We start from the raw sequence: 19,731 nt of genomic DNA, 5'->3' as shown, positions 1-19,731 counted from the left end.
GTATACCCGAACTCAAATAAACCATGAACAAAAAAAAACAATAACTAATTTTCACTTTTTTATAAATTTTAGAACACTTGTATATATATATATATATATGTATTTAACGTTTCACATTATGACAAAGAAACTAAGGTGGCAAAATGGTTAAAGATACATCCTTAAATGCTCAAGGTACTGGGTTCAAATCCCTCTAAATACATATTTTTACATTTAATTCGGATTAGTTCGGGTGGGCATTCGGGTTCGGGTTTTACACACTACCCAAATCCGACCCGAACCCCATACTTCGGGTCAGGTTCGGGTTCGGGTTCGGGTCCGGGTTCAGGGTAATATGCCCAGGCGTAGGTAAGGTGGCGTGTATGCCAAATTAGAGTCAAGGTCTAGATGAGTCAAGTGTCTTGTTTTTTCCTAGACTTGACTGTGTGTGTATGTTTGCCTGCTTGTTTACGCTTATGCATTGCGTGCTTTGATTGTTTGCTTGCTTGGAGGTAGTTGGATGGGATAAGATAGCATGTTAGAGGGTTGCCCAACTCACTGAGTAATCTTAGATTACTCCCCTTCTCCACAATTGTTTTTCTTGCAGGGAAAGTTAAGTGGGTAGAGTTGGACCTAAAAAACCGGATAGGATGTTTTCGTGCTGTGTTGCAAATCCTATGTTTCTTTTACATGCTGTTTTATTCGAATTGATCCAACTGTTTTACTTGAGTTCTATTGTTTGTTTGTAAACATTTTACTTAAGTAATAAATCGAGATATTTTCATATATATATATATATATATATTCGGACAAGTGGAAATGGTACGGTCTAATCCGGACCAACACAAAGCCGCGTGCGTTCCAAGGGTTGAAAAGCCTGAGGTGCGTACGTAGCGGATAGGCGGCTGCCGGTGGACTGGCTGGGGAACCTAATTCGTTGATGAAACCTCGGCCAGATCGCGGGTAGTTATCCTCTGTTGCGACCTCCGGGCCGGGACGTATGGTTCGGGGGCGTGACAGCCACGTTATCCTGCTTCTGCGAACACCAAGATATTGGACTTCCTCCAAGAAAAAATATGTGACCAGTTGTACTCTTGCCGTCATCTGGATCAACATTGTAGCTTCTGTCGCTATAGCCTAATAGTCTTGGTACTCTTGAGACTGAGCGTGTGAATATTAACCCAAGAGTAGTTGTACCTCGTAAATATCTTAGACATTTTTTCATTGCAGCTCCATGTGACACTTTAGGGCTCTGCATATACCGGCTCAATACTCCTACACAAAATGTTAAATCTGGTCTTTTATGAAGAAGATATCGTAGAAATCTAACATTCTTTCTGTACCATGTAGCATCAATCTCTTTTTCGTTTTCCAACTTTAACAGCTTCAATCCTTCTTCCATCGGTGTGTGAACAGGATTACAAATCTTCATCCCTGCTTCTTCCAAGATCTTTTATGCATAACCATTACGTCTTAACGTTATTTCTCCTTTAAATTGACACACTTCAATTCCAAGGTAATATGTTAGCTTCCCAAGATCACTCATCTCGAATATGGATGCCATCTCTTTCTTGAACTCGCTGATGACTTGTGTTTTAGTTCCTGAGACGAATAAATCATCTACATACACCGCCACAATAAGAAGACTTCCCCTTTCCTTCTTTCGATATACAAACGGTTCTTTAAAGCATTTTTCAAACCGTAACTCCACAAGTATTTGATTCAGGTTATTATTCCAGGCTCTTGGAGCTTGTTTCTACACATCCCCTTTTGACAAACCCTTTTGGTTGCGTAATATACACGATTTCTTGTAACTCGCCATGTAGAAAAGCTGTCTTCACATCAAGATGATGTATTTCCCATCCTTTATAAGCTGCTAAGTTAACAAGAAGCTGTATTGTCTTAATCCGAGACATTGGAGCAAAAACTTCTTCGAAATCGACTCCATATTGTTGAACATAACCCTTTGCAACTAATCGAGCCTTGTACTTGTTGATACTGCCATCAGAGTTTCTCTTGAGTTTGAACATCCACTTTAAGCCAATCGGCTTTACTCCCATCGGTAACTCAACAAGATCCCAAGTATGATTCTTATTAATGGAACAAATTTCATCTTCACATCTTCACAAGCGAGCATCCATTCTTTCGTTTCTTTTGCTTCCATGAAATCTTTCGGTTCATTGTTCAAACATAGAAGCAACATCTCTCCTTCTTCTTGGGAAAGTAAAACATAACCTTCAAGGTATTTTGGTATGTTGATCTGTCTTGTTGTTCTTTTTAAAGTAGGTTGAGATTCTTGTTGAACTTCCACAACATTATCTGTATCATACTTGTGTGTATCACCAACATCTGAAATGTCACTGTCTTCTTCATTGATTTGCGGCTCATGATCTGTATTGTCACTAACTTGTATTGAGTCATCACCACTCTCTTCTTTTTGAATTCCAAGATTACCAAAATCTCGAAAGATAATACTAAAACCTCCACCATGATCTTAATTTTTTTGATTCCAGTTCAAACCCTTAATTTCATCAAATACTACATCTCGACTCACTACTATTTTCTGTGTTTACGGGTCAAGTAATCGATACGCCTTCGAACCTGGTTAAGTTCCTAGGTGAATAAGCATGCGTGAACGATCATCCAGCTTCTTCAACTCTGGTCTTGCTACCTTTGCATACCCAATGCAACCAAAAATTCGGAGATGATCGATGCTAGGTTTCTTATTGCGGAAGACCTCATATGATTTTTGTCTTTGAGTTCTCTAGTAGCTATCCTGTTCAACAAGTATGTTGAATGCCTCACAGCTTCTCCCCATAAGTAGTTTGGTACATGCATATGCTTCAGAATGCTCCTTGACATTTCCATTAATGTCCTATTGCATCTCTCGACAACACCATTTTGATGCGGAGTGTATGGAGCAGTAAGTTGACGCTTAATACCAGAGATTTCACAAGAAGAGTTAAATTCTTGAGATACAAACTCTCCTCCTCTATCTGTTCTGAAGGTTTGTATATTCGCTCATGAGTCTTGTTCCACCACTTGTTTAGATTTCTTGAATTTCTCAAAAGCCTCACCTTTTTCTCTCAACAAAGCTGTCCACATGTATCGAGAGTAGTCATCAATGAGAACGAAGATATACTTATTACCAGCAATTGTGTGTGGTGAAATCGGACCACAAAGATCTCCGTGTATGAGCTCAGCATTGATGTGACTGCATTTATAGGATTTTAACCTTAGTTTTTACACTTTTTTTTGAGTCTTTTATTAGGTCCAAGTGTGTTTTTAGAGTCTTTTTAGTCTTTTGTGAGTCTGTACAGGTTCTAGGTCACTTTGAAAAGAAACTGAGTGTTTTGGGGATGAAAACAAGCATCTGGAGCTAAAGTTGGTTGAAGACCGATCGGACTAGCAAGCAGATGGAGCAAACAGAGAAAAGCATCAAGGATCGGCTGATCCTCATTCGGGATCGACCAGTCCCGTACCCGAAGCAACTTTTCCTTTTATGTTATAAACCGACTTTTAGGGTTTTATTTTACTATTTAAGCACGAGGATTGACCTCTAGAAAGACAACTATTATTCTACGCAGCTTTTGAGTACTTGTAAGCTTCGGGAGAAGATTTCTTATCCTCTCTAACCCTTTGGAGAAGAATTCTGAACCCTTTTATCTCCCTTTGCAATTCCATCATGTTTTCTTCATCTTTGATTTGCTGTTCTTTTACTTCTATATCTGAGTAGTTTTACTATTGGGTTTCGGGTTTCAAACAGGGGTTTATGATTTTCTAAACTTAGGTTGTTAGATTTGGGGTTGATCTTAGCAGCTCGATACGAAGTGGCTTGAGGAAAAACTTTTCGGGTTTGTTTTCCTAACAAACAAGATGAGCATACTTCCTTTTCAAACTCAATAGTTGGTATCCCTTGAACAAGTTCCTTTTGCACCATCGATCATATTGTCTCCATGTTGACATGTCCTAGTCTCACATGCCATCGATTTGACTCTTTCCTTGTTGTCAAGTGTAGAGAAGCAGCGTCTTTTATTCCAATACAAACTTTCTATAAGCGATTTCTCGATCTATCAGCTTTAACAAGTAGCTTTCCATCACGATCGTGCATTGTTAAACATTCTCACTTCATTCGGATATCACACCTAACTTATGTTGCTTGTCCTAGACTTATGATGTTACTCGTTAAATCGGGAATGAAATACACATCAGCCATCCTCCTTGTTTACCATTCATGTCTACAAATGAGATTGATCCTTTTCCTTTGATATCAATCTGAGAGTCATCACCGAATCTCACCTTACGTGTAACAGAGTCGTCGAGAGTTTCAAAGTATCGTCGATCGCCGGTCATATGATTGATATCCTCGTTATCAAGGTACCAAAAATTCTCTTCTCCAGTGTTTGTTTTATATTGACTTGGGATGTGATAAATCATGGTTTTTACGGTTTTTAACCATGATATAAGAGTGCTTTTTGATTCTTTTGATTTGTTTTCTAGGATGCTTTTGAGTCTTTACAGGTTTTCTAGGATTTTGGCATGAAAGGAGCAAAATGGAGCAATTAGAGGGGTTTTGGTGCAATTCAGCTAAGGAAGAGAACTTGGAGCCGATCAGAAGTGATGGTGTCGATCGACACCCCTGTTAGCTGCAAGAAGACCCAAGTTTTGGAAGTTTTACAAATCTGCCCCAAAGTTTTTCATATTTGCATCATTAGTCCCTGATGTGTTTTAGGACATATATATAGTATTTTTAGGATTTAGAAACCCTTAAGATTTATTCTAGCAAGTTTTATTTTTTCTACAACCCTGCGAGATTTTTGAGAGCTTTTGGGAGAGAGAGATCTGAACTCCTTGTAGAGAGAAGAATTTCTAAACTCCTTCTTACCCTTTTAATATCTATTGCTTATTATTCAGAATTATGTTTTGTTCTTCATTGAATATTGTTAGGTTCATGGTTTTTCACAGGGATTTTATGATTTATTAGATCTGTTTATTTAGGATTCATTATCTTTCTAGATCTTCATCATAAGTTGTTTTTTCATATTAATCCTTGATTGGCCATCTAGAATTAATAACTTAGGAAAATAAATTGATATGAGAATGTAATTGATTTTCCTGATAAAACCTTTTGATGAGAAAAATTACTTCTTGCAAAGAGATTTGATTTAGTACTTTTATGAACAATCTAAACCTGTTTTCAAAGCTGATTTTTAACCTAGAATTTTACAAAGAGATTTGGATTTTCTGGTTCTAAATTTAGATAATATTTGCATTGAGAACTGACTTATTTTACAAAAGAGTTTAGAGTTCTAGATCTGATTTTAATTGCATGAATTCTATTTAATTATTGATTTAATATTCTGTAATTTCCTTAGAAATTCCCTATGCCTAGCTTTTTAATCCTCTAAATTTACAACACTTTTATTTAATTTTACATTGCTTTTCAATAATTAAATTAACTTGTTTAGCTTAATTATAAAACTCTATAATTTATTGTGTAGACTTGACTCCTTGTGGAATTCGACCCTTAAGTATTACAGTGACCTCTTAATTTGAGAGAGTAGCTCTATAGTTTAATTTGAGCATATCAGGATGCAAGTGTTTTCCTTTAGCTACACCACCTCATGTATCATAAGCTCATCAGCACCTTGTGTATCATTATTGTCATTATCTTGTACTTCTTGCAGTTTTAGCAAACGATCAGGACAACTTGAAACAAAGTGACCTGTTTTGTCACATCGAAAACACATTACTTTCGATAAGTCTCTTCCACCTCCTCCTCCATTAAAACGTTCGTGAGATCGTCCTCTGTAGTAGGAGCGCCCTCCACGGCCTCTGCCCCTAAAATCAGTGTTGTAGTCACAAGAAGGCTGGTTGGTGTATGGTTCCATGTTGGCATACATCAATTTACTTTGATCTTCTTGAATTTCTTCGTCCTCAGAGATATGTCCTCATAGGCTTTGAGACGCCCTATGATTACTTCAAAACTTGTTTTATTAAGATCCAAGACTTGTTCGAGAGAAGCCACAATGTGTATATATTTCTTACGAGAAAGACTCTTAAGAAACTTTTTAATCAGCTTGGATTCTTCAAAAATCACACCTAAAGCAGCCAATATCGATGAGATCTCAGATAACTTGCTGCCAAAGTCATCAATTGTCTCAGATTCTTTCATCTTAAGACGGTCGAACTCAGCTGTTAATGTTTGTAGTCGGGCTTCTCTAACTCTCTCAGCTCCCACATGTACTTTGATAGCTTCCCATACTTTCTTGGCTGTATCAAGATCTCCAACGTGCAAAATCAGCGACTCGGGTATGGACTGAAATAACATAGCCATCGCCATGTCGTTCTTCTCACCGCTAGTCCGAGTTGTGTCTTGTTCTGTTGAATCATCCTCCATTATCTCCCAAACCTTATGAACCATGAGTGCTATCTTCATCTGCATAGCCCAAATTGTAAAGTTTGATGAATTAAGCATAGGGCATTGGATTGAAGAAGACTCTCTTCCTTCTTTTGGTTGACCGTCGTTGGAATAAGATCCCCCATTCTTTCTTCAAGACCTCCCAAGCCTCTGATACCAAATCTAGAATCAAGAACCAACTCTCAAGAACACAAACAAGAATGGGAAAAAAGCTTAAAAATACTTCATCTATTTTTTATTTGGAAGTTTAAAACCTCATATTATTTTATTAGAATAAAAAGACCTCATTTAATTATTGTTGGACAAAGAATACTTAATCTTTGTATTATTGGTAGATTCATACCTCTTGTTTAACATCTGTTAACGGGCGTGACGAAATCATCGACGGTGTTAATTTTTAATTATAGTTTTTAATAGATATATAGGTGATATTTTAGTTACAATGTAAATTATGTTAGTGTAGTCTGATGGTAGACCGGTAATGGTTGTGTTAAAAACACCAGAGGCGGGTTCGATCCACACAAAAGGCAAAATAAAATTTGTTTTTTTTTTGGGTTTTGTCTTTTGTGTTTCGCCGGTGACGACGAATCAGAAGAAAATGTATGAACAACGAAGAAACGCCATTCATAACACAATCTTCAACAACAACAACACCAGATTCGTTCAAATTCTTCTCAGCCTCAACAACGTTTACCTTATCCTTCTCACCCTCACCAACTCCGTTTACAGAAACCCCAACACCGTTCTCTTGAACAACAACAACAACACCATCGTCCTTTAGCGTATTCTCACCTGAATCGTGTTCCTTAACCGATTCAATCTCCGTATTCTCTTAGGTAAATCAAATTTGATTTTACATAAGATTTTAACCTAATTTATACTTTGGTTTTTTTTTTTTTTGGAGAAATCGTTGGTGTTTATGTGTAAATTGACTAGTTAGGTTTGTTTTTTTTTTTTGTCGTTTTCTGAATTTTTTTTTTTTAATCTACAGTCGGCGAGGAAGTTAGGAGAATAAAAAAATGGAAATGGAAGTTGTTTTGGGAATCGGAGAAGAGGAGAAACCTAAAGCTAGCTGTGCTTCGGAGATTGAATCGGTTAAGGAACACGATTCAGGTGAGAATACGCTAAAGGACGATGGTGTTGTTGTTGTTGTTCAAGAGAACGGTGTTAGGGTTTCTGTAAACGGAGTTGGTGAGGGTGAGAAGGATAAGGTAAACGTTGTTGAGGCTGAGAAGAATTTGAACGAATCTGGTGTTGTTGTTGTTGAAAATGTATGAAAATCTTCATTCACCGAATCTTTCTGGGTTAGATTTGTTCCTTTGTTTCAAAATTAGAAGAAAAAGAAGTCAAAGACGATACCGCAACAATGGCATCTTCTTACCTCCTCCTTGCTATCTCCGTTGCAATTTTCCTCTCAATCACCACCTAACCTCGAATCGTCACCATCTTCACCATCCTTCGTCTTAATCCTCACCACGTTGTTCCTTTCTTCGTCAATCGCCGCCATAGATCCAACGATGGCATAAGGATTGTTCCCAATTATTTCTCCCTTTGGTCTCTGATAACATCAATTCGTTGACAGATCGAACCAAAGAAATTTTCAGCATCGTCGTGGCTGTCTTATTTTCGTTCACCGCCGTTTATTGGCCTCAGTCTCCACCGTTTTTACCTCCGTGTGGGTTTAAAAAGGAAAAAAAAATCAGTTTTTAATACGCATCGAACCTGATACCATGTGATGACTAAAATCCAACAATTACCAGCAGACCACGGCACCATAATAGATAGTATAACTAAATATATCAGATATATAACTATTAAAGACTTTAATTAAAAATTTAAAACCGTTGAATGATTTCGTCATGCCCGTTAACAGATGTTAAGCAAGAAATATGAATATACCAATAATACAAAGATTAAGTATTCTTTGTCCAACGATAATTAAATGAAGTATTTTTATTTCAATAAAATAATATAAAGTATTAAACTTCCAAATAAAAATTAGATGGAGTATTTTTAAACTTTTTTTCCAAACAAGAATTTACGAACACAAGAATAAAGAATCACTCTCTTTATTAGTCTTAGAAAATTCTCTCAAAAACTAAAGCTCTCTTGTTCTCCAAACTCATAAGTTATGCCCAACCTTAGCATCTCTGTATATATGAAAAACTTAAACATGTTTCCTTAATTCTTAAAGGAAAACTTTTTTTTTTCTAAATTTCTTTTTCTATTATATTTAGACAACTTCTAAATATAATCTCTAATTTTCCTTAAACCATAACTTGGTTAGCTTGATCTCCAAGGAAAGATGTTCATTATTGTCAAAGAGATATCATAATACTGTATGGCAAAGTTAGTTATCACTATAAAATAGGTAAATTAAAACAGAAGCAAAAGATGAAGATATTGTGGTTTGAGCTGAAATTTAGGAAATAAAGATACAATGGACGGTTCCTTGAAGAAGGATTATTGTGTAGTTTGTTTTCGAAAACAGTATTTTAATTAAATTATTTATAACTCAACGACAACTCAACTCCGTGAAGACATCTTCGTTCATTGCTATTGTAGCACTTTCGAATTGGGATAGGCTTCCACTGAAAGCAGGAGCATTAGGTAGAGGAACGATGATGGTCTCACTGCCAAGCCAAGTTATCACAGAGCTCATAGTTGGTCTCTTTGTTGCATTCTCTTGAACACACAACAAACCAATTTGTATCAACTTGATGATCTCGTTTCTTGGGTGCTCCATCAAGAAAGGATCAATTATAATCTCAGGCTTTCCTTCAACCCATCTCTTCCATGTCTGCACCAAGAAAATGTAAATGTTTTTACTTTCTCTACAGAAGTTTGAATAGCGATATATAAATGGAACAAAGACTGATATGTGAAGAAGCGCTTACAAAAGCTGCAAGGCCTTCTCCTTCGAATCTTTTGTTTCTTTCACCACTTATTATCTCTAGAAGCATAACACCGAAACCATAAACGTCAGATTTAGCTGAGATTTGTCCGTGGTTCAGGTACTCAGGAGCCATATATCCACTGCATATATGCAAACCAATAACACTAATTAAGTCATGATGACTGTTTGATTCATTTAAATGTGTCTTCAAACTTGATTAATATATTTCTTACCGGGTTCCAGCTATTCGTTTTGTTTCAGCTCGAGTCACGTCAGTGTCAAACAACCTAGCTGTCCCAAAATCTGCAACTTTAGGGTTCATCTCAGCGTCTAAAAGGATGTTACTCAACTTCAAGTCTCTGTGAATAATCTTCAGCTGAGAATCTTCATGAAGATAAACAAGACCTCGGGCAATGCCTTCTATAATTCTGGATCTCAACTCCCATGTAAGAAGTGAACGCTTCTCGTCATCTGCAGTGTTCACAGAAACATTTTCATACTAAAAGTTTCCAAAAATATACGAAAAATGAAAGCTTCTTTACCAAGGCTCACCGAATATAAAGCTGTCAAGACTTGAGTTGGGGACAAACTCGTAGACAAGAATCACTTCATCTCCTTCATTACAGAACCCAAGAAGCTTAACAAGATTCCTATGTTGGAGTCTTGTCAAGAGTGAAACCTCATTCTTGAACTCTATATCTCCTTGTCCTGAACCTTTTGTCAATCTCTTCACTGCTATCTCTTTATCGTTAAATAATGTCCCCTGAAACCGGTTTTAAAGATTGGTTACTTACCCAAGACAAAGATCAACCAACAACTCATTACCGCGAAAAATGTAATTACTACCTTATAGACTGTACCAAATCCACCTTGACCAAGCTTATTTTCAGGCGAAAACTCATTAGTTGCCGTTAAGAGCATACCAAGATCAAACCGTAACATATGGTTACCATCAGAATCAGAGTACCCTGCACCTCCATTGATGATGTTGTTTGATTTTCTCCTTCGTGCATGGACTATGATGAAGCCAACAAACACCAAAAGAATAATGAAAGTAAAAACAACAACTATTGCAATAATTCCGCTATCTCCTATCCTTCTTCCTGCAAATCATTAACTCCTTTTAGTCTAAGAACCTCTATATATCATACGTACAAATTTTGGCAGTGCTCTAGCTCATATGTTTTACCTTTCTCGTCAGTTATAGAGCTCTTCTTTTCCTGAGCCGGAGGTCTAGGAGGCGCAGGAACTCTTGTTACATTATCAAAAGCACCATGGAAATCATGTGTATCCCACCTGAAAAAACAGCTTGGACGATAAACCTCACCTCCTTGTCTTCCCCAAACCTCTTTTCTAAAAAGTGTCACGCATTCTCTCAAACACGTCTTGCAATCTTGGGAAGTTATGTCGGGTGTGCATTGCATCAGCATGTAAACATTTGGAAACTCTGTGAACTCGGCTTTCCCGGCACTATAGTATTTAAGTACCAAGGAAGTTTCAGCTTCCGCGGCAGCCTCGAGGGTCCGATTAGCCATTGCATTCCATTCTTGCTCGAAAAGAGTCATGTTTTTCCATGGGTCGATGCTATTTGGACTTTCGTATCTAACAGCAGGTCTAAGCTCGAGGTTACCAAAAGTTGAGTGGTTTGAGGTACTTACAAGACAAGAAACATTGTCTTCTTCGTCTTTGTCCCATGTGAACGAATCTATGCGGTTTTGACATTTATTTTCATGTAGTATACCCTGAGTTGCACTTTCGACACAACTGATACAAGCTTGTCGTTCATAGCCTCTTGCGCAGAGGGCAAGAGCGTGAACTCTGTTGGGACTTTTGCCGAGTGAAGCGTTGTAAAATCCACCATTGGCGACGACTTTTTTAGCAAGAGTGGAGAAAAGATTCTGACGATTGTGACCGTAGCTGCTGCTGTTACCGTTGAAGTAGCTTCCGGCACACCCGACGGCGTTAATGACTTCGAGGTTTGGAAGGACAAGAAAAAGAGAAGAAGCAAGGATGATCATCAAAGTAGGGCATGCCCCCATGTTGATATAACAAGTTTTTTTAAATGTACTATTTCGTTATTGTTTAGAAGTAATCGATCTTAGAGCTTTGTTATTATATTTATATAGGTGAGATGAGAAAGAGGTAATATCTGACTTCACAAAATGTGTATTGGTCAATTTTGTTTGGAATACTAACATGTGATCCCCAAGCATTACGTACTTCTCTAGCTCCAAACTTACGTTGAAGTTGTCAAGTCTATGGCTTTCGTATGTTTTGCGAGGACACTGCAACTTATAATATGGTTAATTGAAATATTAGTTATATAACGTATATTAAGTGCAGAAAAAACTTTTCGTCAATAGAAGGAAAAGTTTAGAACAAAATAAAATTTCGGTAAATTCTCTACAAATTAATAATGTACTTCCTCCTTTTTTGTTTATACGTGATCTTTTAAAATTGTGCCCAAAAATTAAGAATTCATTTAATTTTTGATTATTTTATAAACAAAAGCATCATTTAATATTCATTTAAACACAATAGGCAGAATATAAATCCTAAAACCATTAAAAACCAATTAATTTTTCATTAAAATATGAAAACATCATCTATTTCAAAACAGAAGTATAAGTCCAAAAGATCACTAAAAAAACACACAAGGAGTAGGACGAGAACCATTGTTTAGAACTTTTGATAGCATCGTCAAATGATTAGTTCAACACTTCAACTGTTTTACCATAATTCGACTATTCTTTCTATAAATTTAGTAAATTTTCAGCTTGATCTTTTAGGTAACTTCGACAAATTTTAAAATTATAATCGAGATTAATACCATTTTTTGTGGAAATGGAAAAATATTCTAAAATGAAAGTTAATCAATAACTAAAATTTTCAAACAAAACATTTTAACACAAGTTATATGTACTAGATGCCGACAAATCTTCTACAATACAGTAGAACCTCCATAAATTAATACTCTTTAAATTAATACTCGCTATAAATTAATAAATTCTTCTGGTCCCGAGTTGGGCCGGTTTTACACATTTCGATAAAATAATAAGATAATAATTTTTTTGGAAATCCTATGTAAAAATATGGTCCAATCAATATCATAAATTAATAATTATATAAACTGATATATATATATATATATATATATATCTAAGAAAATCTAGTGAAAATATGATTCTATTGTTGTTTGCCTATTCTTGAATTTGTATTCTTGTTGGAGCTCATCCCTAATTTTTTTATTGTTGTATTTTCAAATTGCATCCATAAATTGTGAAGAGTCATAGATACGATAATTGTTTCTTTAGTAATTGGTTTTAAAGGTACCTCAATATCTTCTGCGACTTCATCATTACCATGAAGGATAGTAGTAACAATTTTTTCAAAACTCTAAACTTTTAACATTTCTCATTTTTACCTAGATAATCTATTAAACAATTAACATTCATCCTATTACGATAACCAAGATTATAAATTAAGGATTTTTTTAAAAATGTGAATAATAACAAAAGTATCTTATTTTGTAATAGAAAATTTTCAATATGAAAATAAGAAAATCTCTTCATAAATTAATAAAATATTAATTTATCGATAAATTAATAATTATTAATTTATCGATAAATTAAAACCTCTATAAATTAATAAAATTTCAAGGTCCCGACCTTATTAATTTATAGAGGTTTTACTGTATTTAAAACTTTTAAGATTTCAGTATTTCGCTGAGAGAACATGGAAAGCATCTACCCCTTATGCTTTTTTTTTACATTGATAGGTTTTATAGTATATAAATGGTTGAGTATGCTTGAACGTTTCTTGTGTTTGTTTTAATAAAATTTATTAGAAATATTTTTTTTTAGATATTTTTTTCAAAAATATCCTTTTTCGAATATTTTCTCTGGTACCATATTTTACATAATTACCATACGTTAAATTAATTTTTAGAATTTTTTTTTAGGTCTGGGTTCTCTGTTTTCATTTAGGGTATAGTTTTTAAGAGGTAGGGTTTTAGTATTTGGGTTTAAGGTTTAGAATTGGAGTATTTTCAAAAATAGTCATTTTTTCATGCCCCTTTTTTAAAATACCCTCTTTGTTGACCATTTTTAAAACTACCCCTCTTTATGTACAAATGATCAAATTTCTCTTTCTTTGAGTGACAGCAAGAATGTACAGTCATCAAAATCGAAAAAATTTCCAGCCAAAAAATAAAAAAATTTCCCGCAAAATTTTTTTTTCCCGCGAAATAAAAGAAAAAAATTCTCGCCAAAATTACAAATTTGGATTTTTCTGCCAAAATTTTTGAATTTTGATATCTTTTAAAAGGTTTTAAAAAGATTTTAAGAGATTTGTTTTTTTATAAAAACCTTGTAAACGCTTTTAAAAACCTTTTAATTAATTTTAGCATACATGAGAAGATTAAAATTCCTAAAAATTGTTTAATTAGGATTGAGAAATATGAAATTTAGATATGTAATATTTTGCTGCCACAAAAAACATGTTTTTGTAAATAAGAGAAAATTAATAACTTTAATAAACAAAAAAAAAGAGATAAAAATATTATTATTGAAGAATATATGCATACTTACTATTATATATTTTAAATATTAGTTAAATATTTAAATAGTTTTTAATATTAATAGTAAATACTTTCACCCCATACCAAACAATAAAACTATATATATATAGATCTGCCCCATAATAAAAATAAAATTTTACTTGAACTATCTAATACCCCCTCCAATTCATATTATTTGTCATTCTAGGTAGTTTCACACAAATTAAAAAATCAATTATTTTTTTGTTTTATCCTTCATTAATATTCTATTTTATTTTATATAAATGATTAAGAAGCTAAAAATTAGGGACAAAACTGGAAATTTTATTCATAAATTGGCATCATAAATACAAAACGACAAATACTATGAAAAAAATATACTCTACAACGACAACAAAAAAAACAGAGAAAGTATATTGGTATTCAATTCATGTTTCACATCACTTTTAAAATTAGGGTGAACATTTCTCTAAGCTACTTACTCTTTTAGAGTGATGATTGTAGGCATGTTTAGAGCCATCAAATTTGTTAATTATTTATTAAAAAATTTTGTTCTTTTATAAAGACTAAAATTATTTTAGGTTTTAAAACTATCAATGGGAAGATTCCAAAAGAAAAAGACTAATACAGTATTGAGGTTTTAAAATTGTCAATGGAAACTTGAGGTTTATAAAATTTAAGGTGTTGTAATTATCAATGGAAGATTCCCAAATAAATAAAATACAATTTTAGACATTTTAAAAAGAGTAATATTATTTGAGGTTTTAAAATTATCAATGAGAAACTTCCATATTTGAATAGTATCACCAATTTGCATTGGATTATTTGACCATCTTAGAATTTTTTGAAACCTCGTAGGCTTCCACGTACTTGCTACAGCCTACATGAAATTCCTTTTCTTTACTTCAATTTACTAATGAAATAATTAATACCGGAAACAATGTCGTTGTTTCCATTGTCGAAGTCTTACCATTCATTTAATTAACTGATGAATTTTTTGACGAGCCGCGTACGTTATGACTTAAGAAGCCAAAGGGATATTAGTTGACTTAAAAACTGACAAAATAGATATTAATGAGTTGACTTCCAAACTGAGAAAATGTGTATTGGTTAATTGGACTTTAACCAAAAAAAAGTGAAAATGGCAAAGCTGTGACTAGAGCTTTCCTAAGCCGTGGGCGAAAAAAAAACAAAAAGTGATAGTCTTTTATAACATGTTATATTATAAATTTATAACTGAAATAGAAATTGAAATTTTGTATGTTATTCAAGTTGAAAAAAAGATAATAAAATATAGACAAATTTACAATTATATCATGTTCAATATACAAAATATATATTGCAATATATAGTGGTGTTTATAGCAATTTCTTTATACTACTTCCATCCAATCTATAAATTATTTCCAGTTAACTAAATTCAGTTAATTGCTACTTAAACTCGTAAAATCGTAAATTCAATTAATGGCCACCTAAAATTTTCTTACATATAGTCTTTTCTATATTTTCAAATAAATAAATAAGTATATTCGTTGACTTCCTCCCAACTGAGAAGATGTGTATTGGTTGATGTTTAAAGATGCAAAAATGGCTAGCCAAAATTTTAGAGATAACTGCAAAACAAAGATTTAATTCATAGCAGCTTCAAATAAAATAACAATGATCTCCGGTGGGAGTATTAATTGAAATTCAATTTTATAAACGCAAATAATGTATGTATTTGGTTTCGGTTAATTCTTGTTTAATGTATGTATTTTGTGCAACTCTTTATTAGTCTTGGTTTAGTAAGTTTTTTTTTATATATAAAAACCGTGTAACAAATCTTTTCTCGAAAAAGATAGTACACACATCTTTGATTATGTTACACTAATATGTGCTGTAAAAGTTTTTTTCGTGACTGTGATTTTTCTTATCTTTACAACAAATTAAGGTGGATGAGGAAAAGTAAATCTTTATAGAGTTAAAGCAAATGAGTACAATTTATTTAGATGTAAATGAAAGAAGTTAAACGCAAAGAAGGATTACAAGGATTGTCCTGCAAATATGCAATTGTAATTGAAGTAGTATAAAAGTAAACACTATTCTTCATCCAATTAGTTAATTGGTGAACACTTGGGTCCTGCGTGAGTCTAGATTCGATATCAGAGCTTTTATAACTCTATATCGTCTCTTCTAACGAACTTTGGTAAGATCAATAAAGATTCCTGTTTGTTCTTAATAAAACCGGGGCAGTGAGCGTGGATTGAACCCAACCTTCAGACCTCAGTTTCAACGAGGACTTAACTCGGTGATTGTGAGCTTATTCATTGACGATGTGCCAGCTCCACCTTCGGCTTGATTCGATGCATCGGTTCTATGCAACTCGACAGGAAGATGTGTGGTGAAACCAGCAGCTGTAGGTAAAGGAATCAAGATAGTGTCACTTCCAAGCCATTGGATAACCAAACTCATGGTTGGTCTTTTTGCAACATTCTCTTGAACGCACAACAAACCAATGTGGATGAACCTCATGATTTCGGTTGTCGAGCTCCTATTCAGTACATAATCGATGATACTCGTAGCCTCGCCCGCAACCCAACACTTCCACGCCTACATGTTATCATCATAACTTAGTTATAATCTATAACGTAAGAAACAAGGCTCTGATAGTTATATGCTTACATATGCAGGGAGCCCTAAGGCTTCGAAATAGTTCTTGTTACTTCGACCCGTTATCATCTCGAGAAGCACGACTCCGAAACTGTAAACGTCTGTCTTGACTGAAAATCTTCTGTGCTTAACGTACTCAGGAGCCATATACCCCCTACGAATATGCAACAATAACATTACAGATGGCCCCAACTTCTAAAAAAAACAGAGGAGCTATGTGTTGTCTAACAGATTCTGTAAAAACAGAGCAAACTTACAAGGTTCCAACTACTTTTCTTGTCACTGCTCGAGTCTGGTCCATGTTGAACAACCTTGCCATCCCAAAGTCTGATATTTTAGGATTCATATCTGCATCTAAAAGGACATTGCTTGCCTTCAAGTCTCGGTGTATAATCCTCAGCTGAGAATCTTCATGTAGATAAAGAAGACCTCGTGCAACGCCTTCTATGATTCTGAACCTCATGTTCCACGTTAGAAGCAAACGCTTCTCCTCATCTGAAGATTTTAAAGAAGCGTCAATAATACTAAACATTTAAAAACGCACAAAACATAAGTGAAAAGGCTCACCAAATATGAAGTGGTCGAGGCTTGAATTGGGGACAAACTCGTAAACAAGAATCTCTTCATCTCCTTCATTACAAAACCCAAGAAGCTTAACTAGATTCCTATGTTGGAGTCTTGTCAAGAGTAATACTTCATTCTTGAACTCTACATCTCCTTGTCCTGAACCTCCAGCTAATCTCTTTACCGCTATCTCTTGCCCGCCCGGTAATTTCCCCTGCAAACCCGATTCTCATGCTATAAGGTTTCTGACCATTGATAGAACATTTTTACAAGTTTATTTACCTTGTAGACAGATCCAAATCCACCTTGGCCAATCTTATTTTCAGAGGAGAAATCATTTGTTGCGACTAGTATCATGCCAAAATCAAACCGTAGCATAGATTGACCACCAGAATCACACTGTTGCTCTGTACATATCAAAGAGAAACAACAACTTATGAGCAATGATGCATCAAAAAGTTTTATTGAGAAAGCATGACAAAACATACCACTGGTTCTGTTGTTCGATTTTCTTATCCGACTATAGGCTTTGATCAAACCGATAAACACGAGAAGATTAATGGCTATAGGAACCACGAATATTGCAATAATTCCTCCTGCAAGTTAGGTTTTTTTTAATGAGAATTTCAGATTATTTCACTGGTAACAATGTTTATCATTCACACCTTTCAAGCGAGTGACCGAGATTGCTTGTGCTCGAGGAACCAAAGCTCGAGGAGGCGCAGGAACTCTTGTTACATTAGCAAAAGCGCCGTAAAAGGCAAAAATTTCCCACCGGAAAACACAGCTCGGTCGACAAACCCCGCCTCCTTGTCTTCCCCAGTACTGGGTTCTAAAATAGGTAACGGACTCTTGCAAACATTTCTTGCACTCGTCTGAAGTTATGTCCGGTGTGCATTGCATCATCATGTAAACATTTGGAAACTCAGTGAACTCTGCTCTGACAACACCGTAATACTTAAGAACCGCTGTGGAAGTATCAACGGTTGCAGCCTCGAGCGTCCGGTCAACCATTGCATCCCATTCTTGGCGGAACAGGGTCATGTTCTTGGTGGATGTGTCGATAGGAACAGGGCTCGGGTCATTCGTAGCCGGTCCAAGCTCGAGTAGCCCATAAGTTGAGTGATTCGTGGTACGTACAAAACAAGAAACACGGTCTCTATCGTCACCGTCGCAGTTGAACGAATCAACACGGTTAGAACAACTTGTTTTAATCTGTCGAATGGATCTTTCGACGCAGTCGATACAACCTTGCCTCTCGTAGTCTCTTCTACAGAAGGCAAGAACGTGAACTCCGTCGAGTGAAGCATTGTAGAATCCACCGTTTGAGGTGACGTTATCAGAAAGAGTAGAGAAGAGAGAGTCACGGTTTCTTTGGTAGCTGCTATTGGTAGGGAAGGAACTTCCGATGCAGTTGAAACCAGCTTTAACGCCGTGGAGGGTTTGAAGGAGAAGAATAAAGGAAGAAGTGAGCAAGATCGCAGTAGAGTTCTTCATTATTATTGTTAAGAAACGGTGTTTAGGGATTTGTTCATTGTTTATTTTTTATTTTATTTTTTGTAATGAGGGAATAAATGTTAAGATGTTATATTTGTATAATTAGGTGACATGAGTGAGAATGGGTTTTTGTTGACTACACAAGTAAGAAATCTGAGCAGTGGTTGACTTCTAAGATGGCCATTCAAATTAAGAAATTGACAAAATTTTAGCTCAATTTAATCCACATTTTGATTAGCCTTTTCTATTAAATTAAAGGCGTATGTATAAAATTTGTATACAATATTACGACGTATAAATGCAATTTACATGCACATCTCTGTGTGAATGAGGGAATAACGAATTATGCTATTTGATGATGACCAAAACAAAGTTTAGAACCGTAAAAGGGGTTTGGTCATCTTCCAATGTCTCACATATGTCGCATGTATATAAACTGAAATAGAAAGGGTAAAACGCTTGACGTTTTAATCACTTCGTGTGATCTAACCCTACAATATGCCACATGCACATCTTTTTCGTCAAATTCCAGTTTTTGTTTTTGGTCGCGTGACCAAAAAGTCTCCCTTTGCTAGGTCTACAATTGGTACGGAATAAAGTATATAGAACAATTCAAAAAACAAAATAAGAGTGAATTTTTTTTGTATATTGTATATAGGAATTTCTGAGAAACTCGTAAGTCGTAATAGTAAGTCTTCTAAAAAATCTTAATGCAATTAGCAAATAATTTTGGACTGTTATAAACGGATAATCATAACAGTGATTATCTATCACTTCAATTTTATCCATATTTTTCTTAGTCTCAAGTTACTTGTATATATATATTGTATGTATGTACTTTAGCTTAGTCACTAAGTTACTGTACTACATATATGTAGACTATGTAGTCGATGGAAACAAGTAAGACAATAAGAAGAAGAGAAGAGAGAGTAAAGTAATAGCACTAGTGTTTCATTGGTATATCTCTCTCCCTCTACTCTCCATCGCTCTCTCCTTTTATTGCTATATTATGTAAATATTATACATACATATATACACATATATACATATACATATATAATAATATTTTATATTTTTGCGTTATGTTTTATAATATGTTATCAGCATGATGTTTTTACCGCTGAAGCTTTTACGAGATAAGTAAATTCATATTGTTTTGGTTTATATT

General features: G+C 34.8%; 1 protein-coding gene and 1 pseudogene across 4 annotated transcripts; both read right to left on the bottom strand.

The window, feature by feature from the left end:
* On the bottom strand, window positions 8,880-11,358 carry LOC104707599 (putative cysteine-rich receptor-like protein kinase 39). Of its 4 annotated transcripts, none has more exons than XM_010423973.1 (6): window positions 10,473-11,358; window positions 10,143-10,380; window positions 9,849-10,059; window positions 9,530-9,767; window positions 9,298-9,436; window positions 8,880-9,200 (listed from the first exon to the last, which is right to left on the bottom strand). In XM_010423973.1, the coding sequence occupies exons 1-6, from the start codon at window positions 11,333-11,335 to the stop codon at window positions 8,916-8,918; spliced, it is 1,974 nt and encodes a 657-aa protein (XP_010422275.1). In that variant the 5' UTR covers window positions 11,336-11,358; the 3' UTR covers window positions 8,880-8,915. The 4 variants fall into 4 exon arrangements, with proteins under 4 accessions (XP_010422275.1, XP_010422274.1, XP_010422276.1 ...); XM_010423972.1 differs by having other exon boundaries at window positions 10,143-10,399; window positions 10,486-11,358; XM_010423974.1 differs by having other exon boundaries at window positions 10,143-10,387; window positions 10,486-11,358.
* LOC104707598 lies at window positions 15,833-18,648 on the bottom strand (annotated as a pseudogene).

Source organism: Camelina sativa, chromosome 8 (genome assembly GCF_000633955.1).
Source record: "Camelina sativa cultivar DH55 chromosome 8, Cs, whole genome shotgun sequence".
Taxonomy (NCBI): domain Eukaryota; kingdom Viridiplantae; phylum Streptophyta; class Magnoliopsida; order Brassicales; family Brassicaceae; genus Camelina; species Camelina sativa.
Note: the sequence above shows the minus strand (reverse complement) of the source record. Positions and strands in the feature narration are given on the sequence as shown.

Coding starts and splice junctions, on each gene's coding strand:
- LOC104707599 (XM_010423972.1), bottom strand. CDS start 11,335: ATGGGGGCATGCCCTACTTTGATGATCATCCTTGCTTCTTCTCTTTTT. Junction 10,060..10,142: donor GATTTGGTACAGTCTATAAG/GTAGTAATTACA, acceptor AACCGGTTTCAG/GGGACATTATTTAACGATAA. Junction 9,768..9,848: donor TCTTGACAGCTTTATATTCG/GTGAGCCTTGGT, acceptor TGAACACTGCAG/ATGACGAGAAGCGTTCACTT.